The sequence below is a fragment of the Octopus bimaculoides genome, chromosome 2 (genome assembly GCF_046866305.1).
Source record: "Octopus bimaculoides isolate indiv1 chromosome 2, ASM4686630v1, whole genome shotgun sequence".
NCBI lineage: Eukaryota > Metazoa > Mollusca > Cephalopoda > Octopoda > Octopodidae > Octopus > Octopus bimaculoides.
Genome location: NC_142929.1, coordinates 179,941,283 through 179,963,733, shown reverse-complemented (window position 1 = coordinate 179,963,733; position 22,451 = coordinate 179,941,283). Strand labels below are relative to the sequence as shown.

Genomic DNA, 22,451 nt, shown 5'->3' with positions numbered 1-22,451 from the left:
AAGATACAGAATAAACTTGAATAATATCTGTCACTTGTGTTTTAAACCCTGTCAGTCAGCAGCTGCTCTTAGAAGTCATCTAAGGGCTCATCAACGGAGTGATTGTACTGTGTGATGGGGTGTGGTGTGTGTGTTAATGGGACGGCTATCATCTCTCAAGATGAAGCAATCATCATCATATATATATATATGTGTATGTATATGTGAGTGTGTGTGTGTGTGTGTACATGCTGACAAATGTCTGTATATGTGCATATTTAAAGTTTAAAATAATATTTCTTGACTTTAAGTTCCAAAAGAAAACATATTCATGATTCCATTCTGTATCTGAGTGTGCAAGAGAGATGACTGCACTGTCATGTGATGCGTATGGACGAGGACAGCTGTGTAAAGAAGTGCCAGTCTCTAACTGTGGAGGGAACCTGTGGTAGAGTAAGACCCAGGAAGACATAGGACAAGGTGGTGAAGCATGATCTTCAAACTTTGAGCCTCACAGAGGCAATGACTAGTGACCGAGACCTTTGGTGGTGTGCTGTGCTTGAGAGGACCCCTCAAGTCAAGTGAAATCATAGTTGTGGTAACTGGCATCCATGCTGGTGGCATGTAAAGAACACCTTTTGAGCATTGGGCCTCACAGTGGCAAATTGGTTGAGTTCCTTTTGAGTGTTGGGCCTCATGGAGGCAACAACCGAGACCTTCGCATTATGTCATGCTTGAGAAGAAGACCCATTAAGCTGAGCAAGATCGCAGTAATGGCAGATACTGGTGCCATACAAATGGCACCTGTGCTGGTGGTACGTAAAAGCACACATTACACTCTCAGAGTGGTTGGCGTTAGGAAGGGCATCCAGCAGTAGAAAACCATACCAAATCAGACTGGAGTCTGGTGCAGCATGCCACTCCAGTCAAACTGTCCAACCCATACTAGCATGGACAACGGACATTAAATGATGATGATGATGATGATCTGTGTGTGTGTGTTTGTGTGTGTGTGTGTGTGTGTGTGTGTGTGTGTGTGTGCACATGTCAATAATTCTTTTATTCTTTTACTTGTTTCAGTCATTTGATTGCGGCCATGCTGGAGCACCACCTTTAGTTGAGCAAATCGACCCCAGGACTTATTCTTTGGAAGCCTAGTACTTATTCTATCGGTCTCTTTTGCCAAACCATTAAGTTACAGGGACGTAAACACACCAGCATTGGTTGTTAAGCGATATTGGGGGGACAAACACAGACACACAAATATATACACACACATACATATATATATATACACACATATATACGACGGGCTTCTTTCAGTTTCTGTCTACCGAATCCACTCACAAGGCTTTAGTAGAAGACACTGAACCCAGAACCATGTGGTTGGTAAGCAAGCTACTTACCACACAGCCATTCCTACGCCTATGCACACAGCCATTCTTGTGCCTATATTTATATTAATATATTAAGAAAATTGAAAATGAAAAGTGGGTCAGTATGTTATCAATATTAATTCAGAGCAGGCTTGAGAATAATATTTGTTATTAAAGGACCTTAAAGCTAACCCAGCAAAGACTAAAGTTGTTGTTAGTAAGAAAGAAGATAAAACTCTCTTTCTGTCCAGGTATGTGGCCCTACTCAACATATAGGAAAGGAGTTGGAAGAAATTCCATTCATTGCACCCAGTGTAAACTATGGACATATAAGAGGTGCAGTGGAATCACAGGTAGATTAATAGATAAAGTCATCTTTGCATGTGGCAGGTGTGCAGGAACAATAAGCACTAAGAGTACACAGGACTTAGATTCTCTCAAATGCCCAGGAGGCTTCTTGAGGTTGTAGATAGTTTCTGTTACCTAGGTGACCAAATTGGCAATGGTGGAGAATGTTCTGAAAGTATTGTTTCTAGAGTTGTTGGCAACAAAAGGACTCTCTTTCTCAGAGTGAAAGGTAGACTGTATGACACTTGTGTGCAAATGGCTATACTGCATGGTAGTGAGATATGGGCTCTGAATGCAGAAGAGAATGAATAGACTGGAGAGAAATGAAGGTAGTATGTTCCATTGGATGTGCAACATCAGTGTGCATTTACAACAAAGTGCAAATGTATTGAGAGAAAAGTTGGACATAAGAGGAATCAAATGTAGCATGCAAAAGAGAAGACTGCATTGGTTTGGACATGTGATGCGTATGAATGAGGACAGCTGCATAAAGAAGTGCTGATCACTAAAAGTAAATGGTACCTGCACAAGAGGAAGACATGGGATGAAGTGGTGAGGACTGATCTCAGGATGTTGGACCTCACAGAGGAAATGACAATGGACTGAAATGTCTGGTGATATGAAATTCTTGAGAAGACCCATCACGTCAGCAAAACTGAGTTCTAGAAGTGCTGTGTGTCAGACACACAACACAAAAATTTCTCATATACTCTACCACAACAAACTAAACTGCATCTCTTCTCTTCCTCACATTTCCACTTCACCCACTAGGCTTACCTCCCACTCCCCAATCCTGTCCTCTTGGCCCCGTGCCACTGTATCATTGCTCTCTGCTAGTTTCCGATCTGTGTGTTCCACCCATGCCCTGTCTCACTGTATCATTGCGTATGCCAGGCACTTTGCCACCATCTCTATCCTGCTGTCTCCCACCCTCTCTCCTTCTCCTGCATTTCCCTCAGGTTGGGTAACCATGTATTTCCTTTGTAGTAGCACACCTGTTTCTGTCTTCATTCCTGATCTCTTTCTCTCTCTCTCTCTCTCTCTCTCTCTCTCTCCCACTCTCCAGCCAGGTAACCTTGTACCTCCTCTACAGCAAGACACCTGTTTCTGTCTCTCTGCCTCACTATAACCTTTCATTATCTGACACAAGATCACCTCCTCCAATTATTTAGACTACCATTTCACCTCCTCCAATATGACTACCATTTCATTCTGTGCAATTGTGCAAGCCTGATTTAGCATATGGACTATTCAGAAAGATATTTTAAATTCAATTTAATAGATTAAAATTATAACAACAAACAATTTTCTACCATCATAAGTTGAAGCATCTTTATTAGGTTGCTGACAAAGGGCACATAACATATCATCTGAATGTTCACTGCATGTTGAATAAAGCGAAGTACTTTCGAAACTACAAAGTGAAAAGATACACAAAAGAGAGATAAGGTTATACAAAAAAAGGGATACATTTATACAAAATAGGGATATGTTTATGTAAACAAGACTTCTTAACTAATCAAATTTTTAAGCAATTTTTAAAAACTTGAGGTGAGTGCATTTTTGATTTATTAGAATATTATTGAAAACTATTAATAAAGTTCCTATTATTGTTTGATTTCCACCAAAGTATGACTGTGTTATTAAGAAGCTTGATTCCCAACCATGTAGTTTTAGGTTCAATCCCACTGCATGGCACCTTTGGCAGGTATCTTCTGCTATAGCCTTAGGCTGATCAAAACCTTGAGAGTAGATTTAGTAGACATGAATAAATTTCTTTAAATGCATAGCCACAGTGCACCTGAGCATTATATACAAGTAAGTTCATTGAGAAGAGCTGTCAAGCCAAAAGAGATTGTAGTCATGGCTGATGTGTCACATCAATGGCATCAGTGTCAGTGACATGTAAAATGCATCCACTATACTCTTGGAGTGCATCACCACCACCACCGCCGCCACGACCACCACCACCATCCTCCTCCTCCTCCTCCTCCTCCTCCTCATCATCGTTTAATGTCCGCTTTCCATGCTAGCATGGGTTGGACGATTTGACTGAGAACTGGTGAAACTGGATGGCTACACCAGGCTCCAATCTGATTTGGCAGAGTTTCTACGGCTGGATGCCCTTCCTAACGCCAACCACTCAGAGAGTGTAGTGGGTGCTTTTTACGTGCCACCGGCACGAAGGCCAGTCAGGAGGCACTGGCAACGGCCATGCTCAAAATGGTGTATTTTACGTGCCACCTGCACAGGAGTCAGTCCAGCGGGACTAGAAACCATGTCAAATCAGATTGGAAACTGGTGCAGCTCTCCAGTTTACCCGTTTTCGAGCAAACCATCCAACTCATGCCAGCATGGAGAGCAGACGTGAAATGATGATGATGATGAATATAAATATGAGGACTGATCAAAAGTATCGGGATAGGTGCTACAAAAAGAAAACTGCAACCCATATCAATTTAGCATCTAATCTCTTTCGAAGTAGTTCTCTTCTGAAGCCAAAAATTCTATCCATCATCATTTCCATTGATGAGAGCATTCCTGGAACTCTTTTTTTGAGATAGTGAGCAGCTGCCTTGTCGCATTCTCTTGGATTTCTTCAACATCTTGAAATCTTATTGATGCAGATTCTCTGCTGTGGTCACTGATGGAACGTCTATAGAGTGGGGAAGTGACCACACTCTACACACTTTATTTCCAAGTACTGCTATAAACAAAGGAAGTGAGCAAGAATGTTATAACTTAGTGTGAATGCATGACAGAGTTCAAGATTAATCTGTGTCATGCGATTTCACTTTATCTACTTTAGCTCTGTTACTATAGCAACAGTCTAGATACAACAATTTCATAATTTAACCCTTTAACATATTAAACTGGCCACATCAGGTCAGAATATTCTTCTTGTTTTATGTTCAAACTGGCCAGATCCTGCCTCTCATACCTATCCTACAATGTCATTCTAAAAAATAAACAATCACATCATTGAAATCTTGAAATTCTAAGACAATGCAGGATTAATTCAAAACAATCCAAATGTCAAAGGGTTAAGTATTTTTTGCTTCTCATCATAATTACCTGGTTTCTATAGAAATATCATGGTCTCCTTCGGAGGTAGATGTAATGATGTCCCATTCCTCACTTGGTTGTGATGAAATTGGTAATGATGTAGGATGTGCCACATTTGTACATCCTTGGGAAAAGTGATATCGGTCTGGCAAACTGGAAACTCTGTTCACAACTTCCTTCTAAATAAAAATAAATCAAAACATAAAATGCAGATGTAATATAATCTATTTGGCAATATCATATTTTTTCCATTTTCTAATGAGCCACTTAAGAAACAATTTACATCTAAACAATGTAAATTCCCAAATACTAATAATAATAATAAAAAAAAGCATTGAAAACAGACATAAACTTCAGTGCAGTGAAATAAATTCCAAACTCTAATTTATTTCAAATCAAAATTTAAGAACACAATACAGATTTAGGTACGATACAGATTGGTATCAAAAGGGGTAAGTAAAGAATTGCATTTCAGATAGATTGTTTATAACATTATATATATATATATATATATATATATATATATATATGTTGCCACATTTGTAATGTCTTTTTTCTGCATTTTTCGTGCAGCTGAAGATTGCTCTTCATATTGCATTTAAGGTAATGCTCACATTACTTAAATAAATTGAAGTAGCATGAAACGTGCGTACTGCAATCACTTTTGAAATCCGTGTTGCTTATTGTTTTATATATATATATATATATCTATATATATATATATATATATATATATATATATATATATACACACACACCAATCTGTGGTGAATTTAAATGCCTGATTCAGCCCAGATAATATAATTTGCATCAGCAATGTATGAAAAAGGGAGTCACATAATAGAAAATACTGCAGGAAAAACATGGATATAGAGGGGAGGATCGATGTTCTGGTGGTTAGGGATGAACCTGGAAGAGGAGGTTAGACAATGTGGATAATAGGAAGAAGTGAAAGAGACATGTATGGAAGACATGGTATGACACCAGCTAGCTGAAAGGAGAAAGAGCCATTGCAGTTGTGGTTGAAAAAGGTAGAGTGAGATGGCATAGCTATGTAGAAGAGGTTGGAGTGTATTAACAAGCAGCTCCATGCTAATCAGGTCAGATGGCCTGTTTTGAAACAGTGTCTAGAATGTTCTAGTTTGTAGTAGTACTGTTCCACTTGTGGGAGTAATGTTCCAATGGGGGCCTCACTTCAGTTTTGTTCTGTAAGCAGCTGTGGAGAATTAAAATATTTTTGAGCCTTACAAGGCCAGTGATAGTTTTGGCTTTGTTTAAGGTGCCAAACAGGCAGAGTTTAAGGTAGTGCTTAGAGTATCAGAGAGAATACTTTGCAGTATTTGTGCTGGTTCTCTGCTCTATGAATTCACAAAATAATGAGAAAATGTAACCACATGTGGATCGTTGGCGATTTTTTCCTCCATCTTCCTTTTCTCTTGGACATTCCTCCGTCTCCAGTTTCTGACAAAAAGCTTTGCTCAAAACATAAAACTACTTTTCTTTCTTTCTCTGAGCATCTGCTAATACTTTGCATGTACCATGTTCTTGTGTTGTTGTTTTCTTCATTCTTTTTGGATTTACTATATAAGTGCCACACCCTAACAGTTGAGGGAACCCGTGGAAGAGGTAGGCCCAGGAAGACCTGGGCTGAGGTGGTGAGGCAAGACCTTCGTACATTGGGCCTCACCGAGGCGATGACTACTGACCGAGACCTTTGGAAATGTGCTGTGCGTGAGAAGACCCGGCAAGCCAAGTAAGATCGTTGCCAGTGCCCCTGGACTGGCTCTTGTGCGGGTGGCACATGAGATGCACCATTTTGAGCGTGGCCGTTGCCAGTACCGCCTGACTGGCTCCCGTAGGATTTTCGAGTGAGATCGTTGCCAGTGCCCCTGGACTGGCTTGTGCGGGTGGCACATAAAAGACACCATTTCGAGCGTGGCCGTTTTCGTGCGGGTGACACGTAAAAGCACCCACTACACTCTCTGAGTGGTTGGCGTTAGGAAGGGCATCCAGCTGTAGAAACTCTGCCAAATTAGATTGGAGCCTGGTGTTGCCATCCGGTTTCACCAGTCCTCAGTCAAATCGTCCAACCCATGCTAGCATGGAAACCGGACGTTAAACGATGATGATGATGATGATGATGATGATATATACCGGAGTAAGCACATAAATGTGCAACAAGGTGGAAAAAAGAGTACTCAAATACCAGAGGCAGAGTAATATGCTTTATTTAAAAGCAGCAGAAATATAACTCGGAGTTTCACGTTCCTGTTCATTGGATAGTTTTGTTAGAAACTTAACAAAACTGTCTGATGAACGGGAACGTGAAACTCCGAGTAACAGTTTTTTGTTATATTTCTGCTGCTTTTAAATATATATATATATATATATATATATCATCATCATCATCACCGTTTAACATCCGCTTTCCATGCTAGCATGGGTTGGATGATTTGACTGAGGACTGATGAACCAGATGGCTACACCAAGCTCCAATCTGATTTGGCAGAGTTTCTACAGCTGGATGCCCTTCCTAACGCCAACCACTCAGAGAGTGTAGTGGGTGCTTTTACGTGTCACCCGCATGAAGGCCAGTCAGGCGGTACTGGCAACGGCCACGCTCAAAATGGTGTATTTTATGTGCCACCCGCACAAGAGCCAGTCCAGGGGCACTGGCAACGATCTCACTCGAAAATCCTTACACATGTCACGGGCACAAGTGCCAGAAAGGCAACGCTGGGCACAGGTGCCATCCCGATATATAGATATAGATATATATGTATATATAGATATATATATATATATATATGTATGTATACACACACACATACATATATATATATATATATATATATATATATATATATATATAAGATTGACCAGTGACCGGTCTGTCAATATGCTAGAAGAAGCACTTATAGGTGCAGGAGTGGCTGTGTGGTAAGTAGCTTGCTAACCAGCCACATAATTCCAGGTTCAGTCCCACTGCGTAGCACCTTGGGCAAGTGTCTTCTACTATAGCCTCAGGCCGACCTTATGAGTGGATTTGGTAGATGGAAACTGAAAGAAGCCCGTCATATATATATATATATATATATATATATATATATATATATATATATATATATATATATATATATGCGAGTGTGTGTGTGTGTGTGTGTGTGTGTGTGTGTGTGTGTGTCGTCCTCCCATCATCACTTGACAACTGATATTGATGTGTTTATGTCCCCGCAACTTAGCAGGTCGGCAAAAGAGACCAATAGAATAAGTACTAGGCTTACAAAGAATAAGTCCTGGGGTCAATTTGTTCGACTAAAGGTGCTGCTCCAGCATGGCCACAGTCAAATGACTGAAACAGGGCAGCAGGTATACATAGCCAAAGGTGAAGCAGAAAAGAAGAAGTTTGCCAATGTCCAGTTATGTGAGGACCAAAGAACTGAGGTATTTCGGATTGCAAGACAGTGTGTGAGAGAAAATTGTGATGTCACAGGAGAGAAATGTGTCTGCATGGATGATGGTGCACTTGCTTTTAATGATTCGGAAAAGAAAGAGGCTTAGAGAAGCCATTATGAAAGACTGCTGAATGTGGAGAATGAATGAGAGGAGAGCCTGCCAAATGTTGACCGAGTAGAGGGACCAGCTATCCGAATAGACAGCTCCCTGGTAGATAAAGCAATTAAGGGTTTGAATCCAGGAAAAGCCCCCGGCCCATCAGGAATCGCTGCTGAGATGCTTAAAACATCTGGTGGTGTGGGCTATGGCCTAGTCACCTGCATTGTAAACCAGGGAGTTCATGACGGAGTCACACCCAATGACTGGCGTAGCAGCACCATAGTCAACTGCTACAAGGGTAAAGGTGATGCTCTAGCTAGAAATAACTACAGGAGTATCAAACTGCTGGATCAGGTGATGAAGGTCACGGAGAGGGCCATAGCCCATCTCATTCAGGAGAGAGTCTGCTTAGATGAGATTCAGTTCAGTTTTGTGCCAGGTAGAAGCACAACTGATGCCATATTCCTGGTTCAACAACTGCAGGAGAAATCCCTAGCTAAAGATAAACCCCTATACTTAGCTTTTGTGGACTTGGAGAAAGCCTTTGACAGGCTCCCCCGATCCCTTATCTGGTGGGCAATGCAGAAACTGGAGATTGACAAATGGTTAATAAGGGCTGTACAGGCCCTATACAGAGAGGCTGTTAGTAAGGTTAGGATTGGCAATGAGTATAGTGAAGAATTCCGGGTAGAAGTAGGGGTCCACCAAGGTTCAGCCCTCAGTCCCCTTTTATTCATCATAGTCCTCCAGGCAATAACAGAGGAATTCAAGACGGGTTGTCCCTGGGAGCTCGTCTATGTTGATGACATGGCCCTCATAGCAGAAACACTACCGGAATTAGAAAATAAATTTCAGGTTTGGAAGCAAGGTTTAGAATCAAGAGGCCTTAGAGTCAATGTAGCAAAGACCAAAGTTCTAGTAAGTAAGAAGGCAAACTCATCACACACACCTTCAGGTAGGTGGCCCTGCTCGAAGTGTAGAAAAGGTGTAGGTAGAAACTCCATACGATGTACCCAGTGTAAGCTATGGACACATAAGAGATGAAGCAACATCAAAGGAAGATTAACTGAGAAGAAAGTGTCTAAGTGCAGCAGATGCACAGGAGCAATAAACACCACAGATGCTCAGAAAACAGATTCCATCACACTTCAGGGAGAGAAACTAGAAGTAGTTGATAGCTTCTGCTACCAAGGTGACCAAGTTAGTAGTGGGGGTGGATGCTCAGAGAGTGTTACCACTAGAATAAGAATAGCCTGGGCAAAGTTTAGAAAGCTTCTACTCCTACTGGTGACAAAGGGTCTCTCACTCATAGTGAAAGGTAGATTGTACGATACATGTGTGCAAACTGCCAAGCTTCACAGCAGTGAAACATGGGCCGTGACTGTGGAGGACGTGCATAGGCTCGAAAGAAATTAAGCTAGCATGATGCGATGGATGTGTAATGTCAGTGTGCACACACGACAGAGTGTAAGCGCCCTGAGAGAAATGTTGGACATAAGAAGCATCGGATGTGGCATGCAAGAGAGATGTCTGCGCTGGTATGGTCATGTACTATGGATGGATGAGGAGAGATGTGTGAAGAAGTGCCACTCCCAAACAGGTGAAGGAATCCGGGGTAGAGGGAGACCCAGGAAGACATGGGATGAGGTGGTCAAGCATGACCTTCAAATGTTGGGTCTCAGAGGCAATGATGAAAGATCGAGACCTCTGGAGATATGCTGTGACTGCGAAGACCCGACAAATAATTCACATAACCAGCCCCAGCCCATTCAAGTACCTTGGATCATAGGGCATCCTGCTATGCTTGAGGAGATCTTGAGTCAAGTACATCAACACCAAAATAAAAATCAAATGGAAATTGTAGTTGTGAGACATGTGCTGGTGGCATGTAAAAAGCACTATCCAAATGTGGCCGATGCCAGTGCTGCCTTGACTGGCTTCCATGCCGGTGACACGTAAAAAGCACCAACCAATCATGGCTGTTGCCGGCCTGCTCTAGCCCTTGTGCTGGTGGCACGTAAAAGGCACCCACTACATTCACAGAGTGGTTGGTGTTAGGAAGGGCATCCAGCTGTAGAAACACTGCCAAATCAGACTGGAGCCTGGTGCAGCCTCCTGGCTTCCCAGACCCTGGTCGAACTGTCCAACCCATGCTAGCATAGAAAACGGACGTAAAACGATGATGATGATATACACACACACACAACTGGCTTCTTTCAGTTTCCATCTACCAAATCCATTCATAAGGGTTTGGTCAGCCTGAGGCTATAGTAGAAGACACTTGCCCAAGATGCCACACAGTGGGACTGAACCCAGAACCATGTGGTTGAGAAGCAAGCTTCTTACCACACAGCAATGCCTGCACCTATATAGAGTATTAGGCAAAAAAAACATTTTCTTAATAAATACCAATAGAGAAACCAAAGGCCAAGATAGAGAAAGGAAACCCAAATGAAAAAAGAAGAAAACAAAAAGAGAAAAGCAGAGAAAAATATTACAGAAAATATTTGAAACCCTCACAAATAAATAAATAAATAAATAAATACCCCAAAAATGGCTGAAAGTTAAAAGATGAATTAAAAATCATTAAAAATTGAGAAAAAAAAAAACCAAGCCTCAGGACATAAAATGGAATTACAAACCGGAATGGTTATAATTAGCTGTTTGATAAAAAACACAAAGTTTTCAAGAGTGTACTGCATGAAGCTGGTAAGAATATCTTGACCATAACTGAACTGAAAAATAAAGTTTAGTAATGGAAAAATTTATCTTTAAGATCAAATCTGAAGGATAGGGACTGTGGTAATATCGTTCTTAATTTCATGAGATAATCATTGGAATTAGTATTTTAGAAAACTATTACTAGCTGAGAAACAGAATAGAAGATCACATGCGTGAGTGTGAGTGTGTGTGTGTGTGTGTGTGTGTGTGTGTGTGTGCACGTGTGCATGCATGTGCATGTGTATAAGAGAGAGAGAGAGAGAGAATGAATTTAGAATAGTTAGCTAAGCAATCTGAATACTGAAGCCCTATTGTTGGAAGGTCCTGCTTAACAATACATGTACAAATGCAGATGCATGCTCACACATGCATGAGTACACAAACCCACTCACATGGACATATGCATCAATAATAATGATTTCTTAAGAAAGTAGAAAGACCAACATTTTTGTTGAAAGAAAGAGACAATTATATTAACCCCAGTACTTGGCTGGTACTTTTATCTACTCCCAGAATGAGAGCAGGCGATGTCGACTCTGGATGAATTCGAACTCAGAATGTAAGGGTCATAACTAAGTATACACATAAATAATAATTAAATCTGTTATGAGTATGTAAGTATTAACTTAGTGTTAATTCAAAGTGCAATATGACAAGTACAGTATGTTTGAAAAAAACCTCTAAAGAAAACGAAAATCAGAATAGTCTACTTCTTTAGGACAAAACCTTGTTACTTTAGATTTCAAGCCAAAACTAAACTTTACAGTAACACTAGAAATGTTTACATAAACAGAATAAAATACATCTCAACCTAATCTGCCAATAAACCAACATATACCTCATAACAATAAATAGCATTGCAACTAAACTCCCTTTACTTCTTAAACAATACACACCAACACACACATTTCAACAAATGAACTACAATCATTCTTCCACAGATGCCACCTTCTACTTCACACACCTAGTAACTACAAGCACATGACAAAGAATCAGCCATGTCTCTTATCAACTACTTGCTATCATTACAATATATATATATATACACTTTAACAGGTTTCAAAAAAGCCCAGTGAAACCAGAATTGACAATACCACAATTACCAACATAAACACCACTGCAGTACACAGATTCAACTAAGTAATTACAAATGAATCTCAAAACTACATCCCACAAAGCAACTTAATAAATATGCCCCAAATTACATATCAGAAATAATTGAACTCATTAATAACCAAAGACAATCTCAAATACAATATACCAACACCATATATAACAGAAATAAAACACAGTATCAAACTAAACAAAGAAACAGTGAAGAATAAATCACAGAACAACAGAAAAATGACCAACATTTGTATCAACATAAACCACAAAACAAACAGAGAAATATAGAGTAATTAACATAATCATCATCAACAATAAGTACTACATACAAAGCACTGGGGCTGGTGTCACATAAAAAAGCACCCAGTACACTCAGTAAAGAGGTTGGTGTTAGGAAGGGTATCCAGCTGTAGAAAACATGCCAAAACAGACAATGGAACCTGGTACAGTTCCTGACTTAGTCAGCTCCTGTTTAACTATCCAACCCATGCCAGCATGGAAAATAGACATTAAATGATGATGCTGATGATGATCCATTATCACATTAACAGAAGGCACATGGCTTAGTGGTTAGGGCATTCGGCTCATGATTGTAAGGTCGTGAGTTCAATTCCCTGTGATGCGTTGTGTCCTTGAGCAAGACACTTTATTTCACGTTGCTCCAGTCCACTCAGCTGGCAAAATTGAGTAGTAACTGTATTTCAAAGAGCCAGCCTTGTCACTCTGTGTCACGCTGAATATCCCCGAGAACTACGTTCGGGGTACACGTGTCTGTGGATTGCTCAGTCACTTGCACGTTAATTTCACGAGCAAGCTGTTCCATTGATCGGATCAGCTGGGACCCTCGTCGTCGTAACTAACCGACAGAGTGCTCCTATCACATTAACGACCTCAAATAACATACCTGTACTGCAGCCACTAAGCAAAAGTACTTATAAGATGTTTTTTTTAAAAAGAAGCTACAGAACATTCCAAAAAGAAAACAGGAACAAAAACTGAAAAATACACTTCTACCCAGAAAGTAATAAGGAAATATTAAACTCAAACATTCACAATTCATTCTTTACTAAGGAGAAAACAGTAAAGAAAGTAGTACAATGCAGATATACTCAGAGAAATTATAGGCCCCATATTTGGTAATAGAAAGTAGGAACAACAATGGTGTACAAACACTACATTAGATCCAAATTAGATTATGTCAGTTCTGACTGGCATAAGCATTTCACAACTCATAATAAACTACAAGGAACATTGAAATGTTGTACAGAGGTTGCATAGAGACTACATACACAATGAAACAAAAATACAACAGATCATCTAGACACATGAGGGTACAATTTGCAGCAAGCTTTAACTCTCACAATCACTGCCACTATAATAAAAAAATCACCTCCAAATACATGCACAACAAGCATATGGAAAACATGAAGAGAAATAGCAGCTACACAAATAGCCCTACCAGTCTCAAACTTGGGATGCACAGATGCAATGAAAAGTACAGAGGAGCAGAATCTGCTGATATATAGAAACAGAGAGAACAGTGGAATGAGTGCAATATGTCCAGTCTATGACAGCTCAATGCCAAAATTCTGAGATAGCTAAGAAAATGATTGATACCATTCTTTTTGTTATGTTCCTGCACTATCCTAACACAAAGATCACAACTGCAAAACATGCAAACAGTTCAGTTGCAGATGTACTATAACCATACAAGTGAAGAACACTACTTATAACCTCAGGAGGAAGTCAATGAACATCACCACAGCAAAGTGCCAACCTATCAGTAACACCTACAAAAGACCATCTGAAAAATAAAGAATGCATTTGTACTGAATGACTACATTATTAAAAACTTCTGGTCCTTTCCAAGAGGAAGGTACTGAGATAAAAACCATATTTGCCTCTAACTCTAAACTGCATATGTTAATAACAAATTCCTTCCCAAACTCCTCTCCAGATCCCAGCTTTGCAACAATGTATAGTTATCAAATGCAAAAATTTTCCTCATCACACTAACTCAACTTCTGATGTATATTCCATTACCTGCAAACAATCAGAGTTAGCTCCTATACACATCAAACCTTTGACTCCTCTATCTGCAGGAATCTATCCTAACCTACACAAACACATGATGAATGTCATTGTCCCATTTTCAAGATAAGCAACTACTAACTTTGGTAGTTTTGCAAAAAGTATTGCAGCAAAGCTATTGATTATATATGATATGAAAACCTCATAGCTACTTGCTGTTATTAGCCAACAACAAATCACAGAGACACAGAAAAACTTTCTGTTAACCTTACAAAATCCAAATTGTTTTTAAGACAAACAAGAAGTATACACGTTTTTTTAAATACTTTTACAGACAACTGAAACTATGAATATTAGGGGAATAATCCAGGTGCTTCTTAAACTACATGGGAATAAACCCTCAATACTCTACCCAATATGTCCCATTATCTCAATAAAAAAAAAACTGTCATTAGTGATTTTACCTACTTGGGCAGGTTGATCTTCAGAGAATGATAATTTTTTCATTTGATTTGATATTAGTTGATGCTTGGCCATTCCACGTTCTTTCTCACAGTAACACCTATAAAATAAGAAAGTAAATCACTAAGTCACCCTATGTGGTTAGTCAACAAAATACAGTGAAAATACAGTAATTTAAATAAGAATATGCCCACGGGTACATGGCATAGTGGTTAAGAGCACAGGCTACTAACCCTAAGATTCCAAGTTCCAGGCAGTGATCTGAATAATAATAATAATAATCATAATAATAATAATAATAGCAACACCGAAAAATAACTTAGGAATGAGAACCCAGGTTCGAAATTTCCCCAAGACACCTGATGAAGGCTGGAGGGTATATCAACCAAAACGTTGTGTTAACAACAAACAAGATGAGGACAAATATCTGTCAAATGTAAATAATGTAAATTATGTACATAATTCCTCATCTCTTAAATACAGAACTGTAAGAATTAACAAGTAATTTTTTTAAAATTAAATACAAACTCTGCTTGATTTAATGTAGATGATAGACTTTCTGAAACTTTGTTTATATCTTCAATCTCATCCAAGAGAAATTCCATCCAACTTAAAAGCAATGCTACATTAACACTAATCAACAATCCTTGGCTCACAAGTCAGTTGTGTCCTCTTACTGTATCTTTTAATGATTCTACAATAGTTTTATCTCTTCTCATCTTAGTAACTCCTATTTCTGATTCACCCCAAGATTTCGTACTAAACTTGTACAGTTTTTAACAAAAGGAGAGCGTAAAGTAATAAACAGAACACTTTCTCTTTGGAGTAATAAATAAATAAGTTTAAAACTATTAGATTTCCGTGATATAAATCCTAGATGTATGACCATTCTGATGCTCTCAGATGTGACCACTGAAGTCAAATTATCTGTATCATCTTTCTTGTAATGAAAACCACTTTCATTACAGAGTTACAAAATTGTTCATGCCTTATGTAATATATACATAAAATATAGAAACTACACTAACTATTATATTGGCAACCTAAATTACTCTATTAATCTATTACTCAACCAAACCTCATAAATCACATTTTTTATCTTGCTGTTAAGGTTTTCCTCACAATATTTCACCATAAAAGAACTATAAATACAAGAACTTATACATAAGCGCAGGAGTATGGGATAAGAAGCTTGCTTCTCAATATCATGGTTCCAGGTTCAGTCCTACCATGTGGCACCTTGGGCAAGCGTCTTCTCCTATAGCCTCGGATTGACCAAAGCCTTGTGAGTGGATTCGGTAGATGAAAACTGAAAGAAGCCTGTCATGTATGTATGTATATATGTATATATATATATATATATATATGTATTTGTGTGTCTATGTTTGTCCCCCCACCATCACTTGACAACCGATGCTTGTGTACTTATGTCCCCCATAACTTAGCAGTTTGGCAAAAGAGACTGATAGAATAAGTATTAGGCTTACAAAGATTAAGTCCTGGGATCGATTTGTTTGACTAAAGGCAGTGCTCCAGCATGGCTGCAGCCAAATGACAAACAAGTAAAAGAATAAAGGAATATATTTTAAATTATATGGCTAAAGTGTCACTCACATACATTGTTTTTTTTTAATACTGTAACTTTCTTAGGGGTTAAGTTTAGGTCTAAAGTTGTGGCACAGCCCCAGAACACACTATCCTTACTAGGACTAACTTTTATTTACAAAAAGAAGAGATTAATATAATGACAAAAAAGAAAACAGTAAATGAATCCAATATTTTTTGTTCATTGATATTAGTATAATTGCTTGGAGAATTTTGATTGGAGAGGTTTGTGTGCTGATTGTGGCTGTGTGGTAAGTAACTTGCTTACAAACCACATTGTTCCGGGTTCAGTCCCACTGCGTGGCACCTTGGGCAAGTGTCTTCTACTATAGCCTTGGGCCGACCAAAGCCTTGTGAGTGGATTTGGTAGACGGAAACTGAAAGAAGCACGTCATATATATATATATATGTATGTGTGTGTATATGTTTGTGTGTCTGTGTTTGTCCCCCCAACATCGCTTGCTGGTGTGTTTACGTCCCAGTAACTTAGCGGTTCAGCAAAAGAGACCGATAGAATAAGTACTAGGCTTCCAAAGAATAAGTCCTGGGGTCGATTTGCTCAACTAAAGGCAGTGCTGCAGCATGGCCACAGTCAAATGACTGAAACAAGTAAAAGAGTAATCAGTAAAAATGTCATTGAGTACATGTGACTGGGGGTGGGGGAAGGGACTGATGAAAATCAAGAGAGTTGCAAAAGTTGAGAACAGAGTAATATATCTGAAAAAGTCAATGAAATTTTGCATGATCAACTGTTTTCTCTTTTTAATAGTGATTCACTGAAACTGGTAGAAATAAATTTTGTGTTTTAATGGATTCAGTCTGAAATTTAGAAACATGGCATTAATGAATAAAACAGAAAAAAAGTGCAAGTTGAAACTTCTTACCGGTGCATTCCATGAAGGAAGTTGCTTGTAACACATCCACCAAATGTTAGTAAAGATGAAGTTGGTTCTAAGAAACATAAACAGGATATCAATACAAGAAAGAAACCCAACAATGCAGTGACATGCAATCATCAAATTATTAGTTGATAGTAACCATCCACATTGTATTTTTAAGACTTAATGATATTCCCATTAAGATTTGATTTATAATTAAAACCATAATTATGAGTTTATTACTTGTTCGTTAGACCTTTTGACATGGATTTTGGTTTAGGTCATCAATTAGTATTGATTAAAACCAAATCTATATCTATTTTGAAAACTTTCTATTCTCAACAACCATTCTTGAAGAAAATTGCTTTACTTGAATTATTTTATTACACCTTTAAAAAGTTTTGTAGCTACAAGTAAGCCATTATTATTAAAATTCCAGATTATGTTCTCTCCCTCATCACTAATTATAAGATCAATGTCATTATTAGATTAGAAACAAATTGTTTCTCTTGATGACATCTTCATTCATTGAGACTTAACTTCACAAAATGAAATATTTTAGTCTCCACAAACTTTTTGCATAAAACATTACAAAAGTTATCTTCTGTTTTTATTATATGTTATTAGAGTTATCAGTTACCACCCCTGGATTATTGCCATTAAGCTTTATATTGTGTTGTTACAATAGCATACATTACATACAGTAGAGATATATACTCTTTTCTCAATATCAAACTGGAAGATATATGAATGCTTAACTGAGGAGTTCTAATAAGCTAAAAATGTCAAGAGCTGTCACTCCTGTCTTCCTATTTCCAATTTTATTTATTAAGATTCTGATGAGTTAATCCATTTCAAAATTTTTTTGAGTCGTCTCCCTTCGCTCTGGTTAACTTAAATATTACTCAACACTATTTCCCTTTGACACAGATATAGTTGCAATTAATTAAAGTTATCATGCAGGCGACATTAAGTATACTAGTGTTTATTTTGTTACGTAACAAACCTCTGTTGGTTATCCAAATAGAGAGTTTCTGTTATCAACAGAAGTGCTTTATCTCTCATTCTTAAACAACTATACTTTCAGTTCGTTTTTGTATTTGGTTTGTAAGATTCTTTATGTGAATTTGTGTGTTGAAGCATATTTTGCTGTGTCTGGGGAGAGTCATTCTGTTTTAATGCCTTATTAATTAACACACTCACTGGTTCAATTTCCACTCATTTACTTAGTTATTTTTTTCTTTTATAAAATTTTTGTTGCTTCTTGCAACCACTTCAATAGTTGTTGACTGTCCATTATCAGAGCTGCGTTCTTTTTGTGTTTGTTTGTGCACATGTGTGCATCAGCGTGCATGTGTATACACGTATGTATGTATGTATGTATGTATGTATGTGTGTATGCCTATGTGTGTGTTGTATGCATGTGTATACGTTTGTATGTATGTATTCTGCATATTCATGTGTTTGTGTGTATTTGTGAGCATACCTTTGTCTTCTTGTGTGTGCGTGTTTGAGTGTGTCTACGTGTATGGGTTCGTGTGATTATGTATATGCATGGATGTGTGTCTCCATGTCTCCTTGTGTGTGTGTGTGTGTATGGTCATGTGTTTCCCTCTCCTTTTGTGTATGTGTGTGTGTGTGTGCTTATCTGTCCTTATTACCTATGTACCTATCTATCTACTTACTTATCTGTTTACCTACATATCCATTTACCTATATATATATATATATATATATATATATATATAATTATATATATATATATATATATATATAATTATATATATATATATATATATATATATATATATATTTATATATATATATATATATATATATATATATATATATATATATATATATAGGAAGGTAGATAAAACACAAACCCCTTCAGGTAGATGGCCCTGCTCAATATGTAGAAAAGGAGTAGGTAGTAACTCTATAAGATGTACTCGGTGCAAGCTATGGACACATAAGAGGTGCAGCAACATCAAAGGCAGGTTAACTAGCAAGTTAGTTTTTGTTTGTGGCAGATGTTCAGGTGCAATAAAGACTGTAAACAAACAGGAAACAACTTCTATCTCATTCCAGGGTGAAAAACTAGAGGTAGTCGATAGCTTCCGCTATCTGGGCGACCAAGTTAGTAGTGGGGGTGGGTGCGCTGAAAGTGTAGCTGCTAGAATAAGAATAGCCTGGGCAAAGTTTAGAGAGCTCTTACCCCTGCTGGCGACAAAGGGACTCTCACTCAGAGTAAAAGGCAGACTGTATGACGCATGCGTACGAACAGCCATGCTACATGGCAGTGAAACATGGGCTGTAACTGCTGAGGACATACGTAAGCTCGCAAGGAATGAAGCCAGTATGCTCCGTTGGATGTGTAATGTCAATGTGAATACCCGTCAGAGTGTAAGTATCTTGAGAGAAAAGCTGAACATTAGAAGCATCAGTTGTGGTGTGCAAGAGAGACGATTGCGCTGGTATGGACATGTGGTGAGAATGGATGAGGATAGCTGCGTGAAAAAGTGCCACACCCTAACAGTTGAGGGAACCCGTGGAAGAGGTAGGCCCAGGAAGACCTGGGCTGAGGTGGTGAGGCAAGACCTTCGTACATTGGGCCTCACCGAGGCGATGACTACTGACCGAGACCTTTGGAAATGTGCTGTGCGTGAGAAGACCCGGCAAGCCAAGTAAGATCGTTGCCAGTACCCCTGGACTGGCTCTTGTGCGGGTGGCACATGAGATGCACCATTTTGAGCGTGGCCGTTGCCAGTACCACCTGACTGGCTCCCGTAGGATTTTCAAGTGAGATCGTTGCCAGTGCCCCTGGACTGGCTTGTGCGGGTGGCACATAAAAGACACCATTTCGAGCGTGGCCGTTTTCGTGCGGGTGACACGTAAAAGCACCCACTACACTCTCTGAGTGGTTGGCGTTAGGAAGGGCATCCAGCTGTAGAAACTCTGCCAAATTAGATTGGAGCCTGGTGTTGCCATCCGGTTTCACCAGTCCTCAGTCAAATCGTCCAACCCATGCTAGCATGGAAAGCGGACGTTAAACGATGATGATGATGATGATATATTCACTTACATGACAGCCTGCTAACAAATCTACTTGTATATGTATAAACTGTGGGTATTGAGGTGTCACTGCCTTTTATGTGTATCTCCTATTTAGTATGAGGGATGTTTCATTTACGAGCATGTACTCCTGTACATATTTGTCTGAGTGTTGGGCCCTTTGGGTGCTTGGATAAAATGCGTATGTGAAGTCGACCCAGTGTACCTCTATGTTGGTCTTTGGCATTTTGGTAGAGTATGGAGGACTGCTTTTTGCTGTCATATCATCTCAAATGTTTATTTAATCTTTCTGCAATGCTTCTAGATGTCTCACCAATGTATGTCATGTTCTTGTCTTTACAAGCACCCTCCATGCACCTTATGCAGTAGACTACATTTCTAGTTCTACAGTTAATGACAGGGTTAATCTTACATACCATGCTGTTCACATTGGTGCATGTGGTATTCTCAAAGGGGTATGACCTACATAACTTTGAACTGATGGAGCTCCATGGCTTTTCAATGATCTTAATGTTGAGTTTGGTCTACTTCAGAGCTTTCCTAAATTGTTGGGCTAGTTCTCCACGGGCTGTGGGCTCCTACAAACATCACTCCTTGATATTCTTTGGCCTTGTACCATGTGTTCACCCTGTTTGCTTTGTCACAAACTCTGTGTATCCTATACCAGTTTTTACCTCTGTATCTAGGGCAGGCACCACTGGCTTCATTACATATAATGCTATCTAACTTCTTTCTAGCTCCCCTGTATACCCGAATCCTATCTTTCTGGTCATATCCAGAGAATGAAGTTCTGTACAAGTTTCTTTGTTTCACAGGATTTGCACAGCGGGGTCACATTATTCATTATCCTAACTAAGTCTGCTATCAGTATGTTGATTTTCATGTTGTGTGACAAAACTGAGTTTTTGTGAACAACATATTTAGAAGTTATGGGTTTCATGTAATAGGAGTGGAGGAGCTGCACTCTCTTGTTCACAGTCTCTAACCAAAGTTCAGTAACAAAGACAGGGAGTCTATTGTTAGGGTGCCTAGTGAAGTAATCTATAGTTACCATGATACTTGGCTGCATGGAGTTAGTGGGTGCTATCTCTTATACTCCTCTCGGTTTCTACACTACAATTACTAGAGTTTGTCTAACTAGAATATTAATGTCATCTACATACCTACAGTAAAGCAAAACACTTGTATGCATGTGTGTACGTTTGTATGTATGTATTCTGCATATTCATCTTTGTGTGTATTTGTGTGCATACTTCTATCTCCTTGTGTGTGCGTGTTTGAGTGTGTCTATGTGTATGGGTTTGCTAAGGATTTTTTAAGTTTTCTGTCCCACTAGGTCATGAAGAGGCCAGTGGTGCCTGCTCTAGACACAGAGGTAAAGACTGGAATAAGATGCAGAGAGTTTGTGACAAAGTAGACACAGTGAACACATGGTACAAGGCTGAAAAATATCAAGGAGTGATGTTTGTAGAGGCCACAGCCCATGGAGTACTAGCCTAATGATTTAGGAAAGCTCTGAAGGAGACCAAACTCAACATTAAGATCACTGAAAAGCCAGGGAGCTCCATCAGATTACAGTTATGTAGGACAAACCCCTTTCAGAACTGCATTAAGATTAACCCTGTCATTAACTGTAGAACTAGAAATGTAGTCTACTGTGTAAGGTGCATAGAGGGTGCTTGTAAAGACAAGAACATGACATACGTTGGTGAGATATCTAAAAGCATTGCAGAGAGATTAAATAAACATTTGGGACAATATGACAACAAAATCAAGTCCTCCATACTTTACCAAAATGCCAAAGACGAACATGGAGGCACACTGTCAACTTGACATCCGCATTTTATCCTAGCACCCAAAGGAGCCAACACTCAGACAAATATAGGAGCACATCCTCATAAATAAAACATCCCCAATACTAAATAGGAGATACACATAGAAGGCAGTGATACCCCAATACCTACAGTTTATACATATACAAGTAGATTTGTTAGCAGGCTGTCATGTAAGTGAATATATATATATATATATATATATATATATAGGTAAATGGATATGTAGGTAAACAGATAGGTAAGTAGATAGATAGGTACATAGGTAATAAGGACAGATAAGCACACACACACATACACAAAAGGAGAGGGAAACACATGACCATATAAACACATCCACACACACACACAAGGACACATATGGAGACACATCCATACATAACAGACGCATGTACATAGTCAGACAAACCCATACA

At 38.9% G+C, this 22,451-nt stretch overlaps 1 protein-coding gene across 18 annotated transcripts in view; it reads right to left on the bottom strand.

Moving 5' to 3' along the window:
- The window catches only part of LOC106878697 (guanine nucleotide exchange protein SMCR8), a 92,154-nt gene that overhangs the window by 24,220 nt on the left and 45,483 nt on the right, over positions 1–22,451 (bottom strand). For 10 of the 18 annotated variants that reach the window (XR_016240831.1, XR_016240830.1, XM_089348124.1 and 7 more), the window contains exons 13-17: positions 17,135–17,201; positions 14,652–14,745; positions 10,967–11,059; positions 4,779–4,948; positions 3,017–3,117 (exon numbers count right to left, since the gene is read on the bottom strand). Coding sequence is in view for 15 of the 18 variants with exons in the window: in XM_089348124.1 (XP_089204250.1) it covers positions 3,017–3,117; positions 4,779–4,948; positions 10,967–11,059; positions 14,652–14,745; positions 17,135–17,201 (525 nt within the window). In the remaining 3 variants the exon portion in view is untranslated. The remainder of the gene's footprint in view (positions 1–3,016; positions 3,118–4,778; positions 4,949–10,966; positions 11,060–14,651; positions 14,746–17,134; positions 17,202–22,451) is intronic. The other 8 variants (XR_016240832.1, XM_089348128.1, XM_089348133.1 and 5 more) reach the window with 1 other exon arrangement.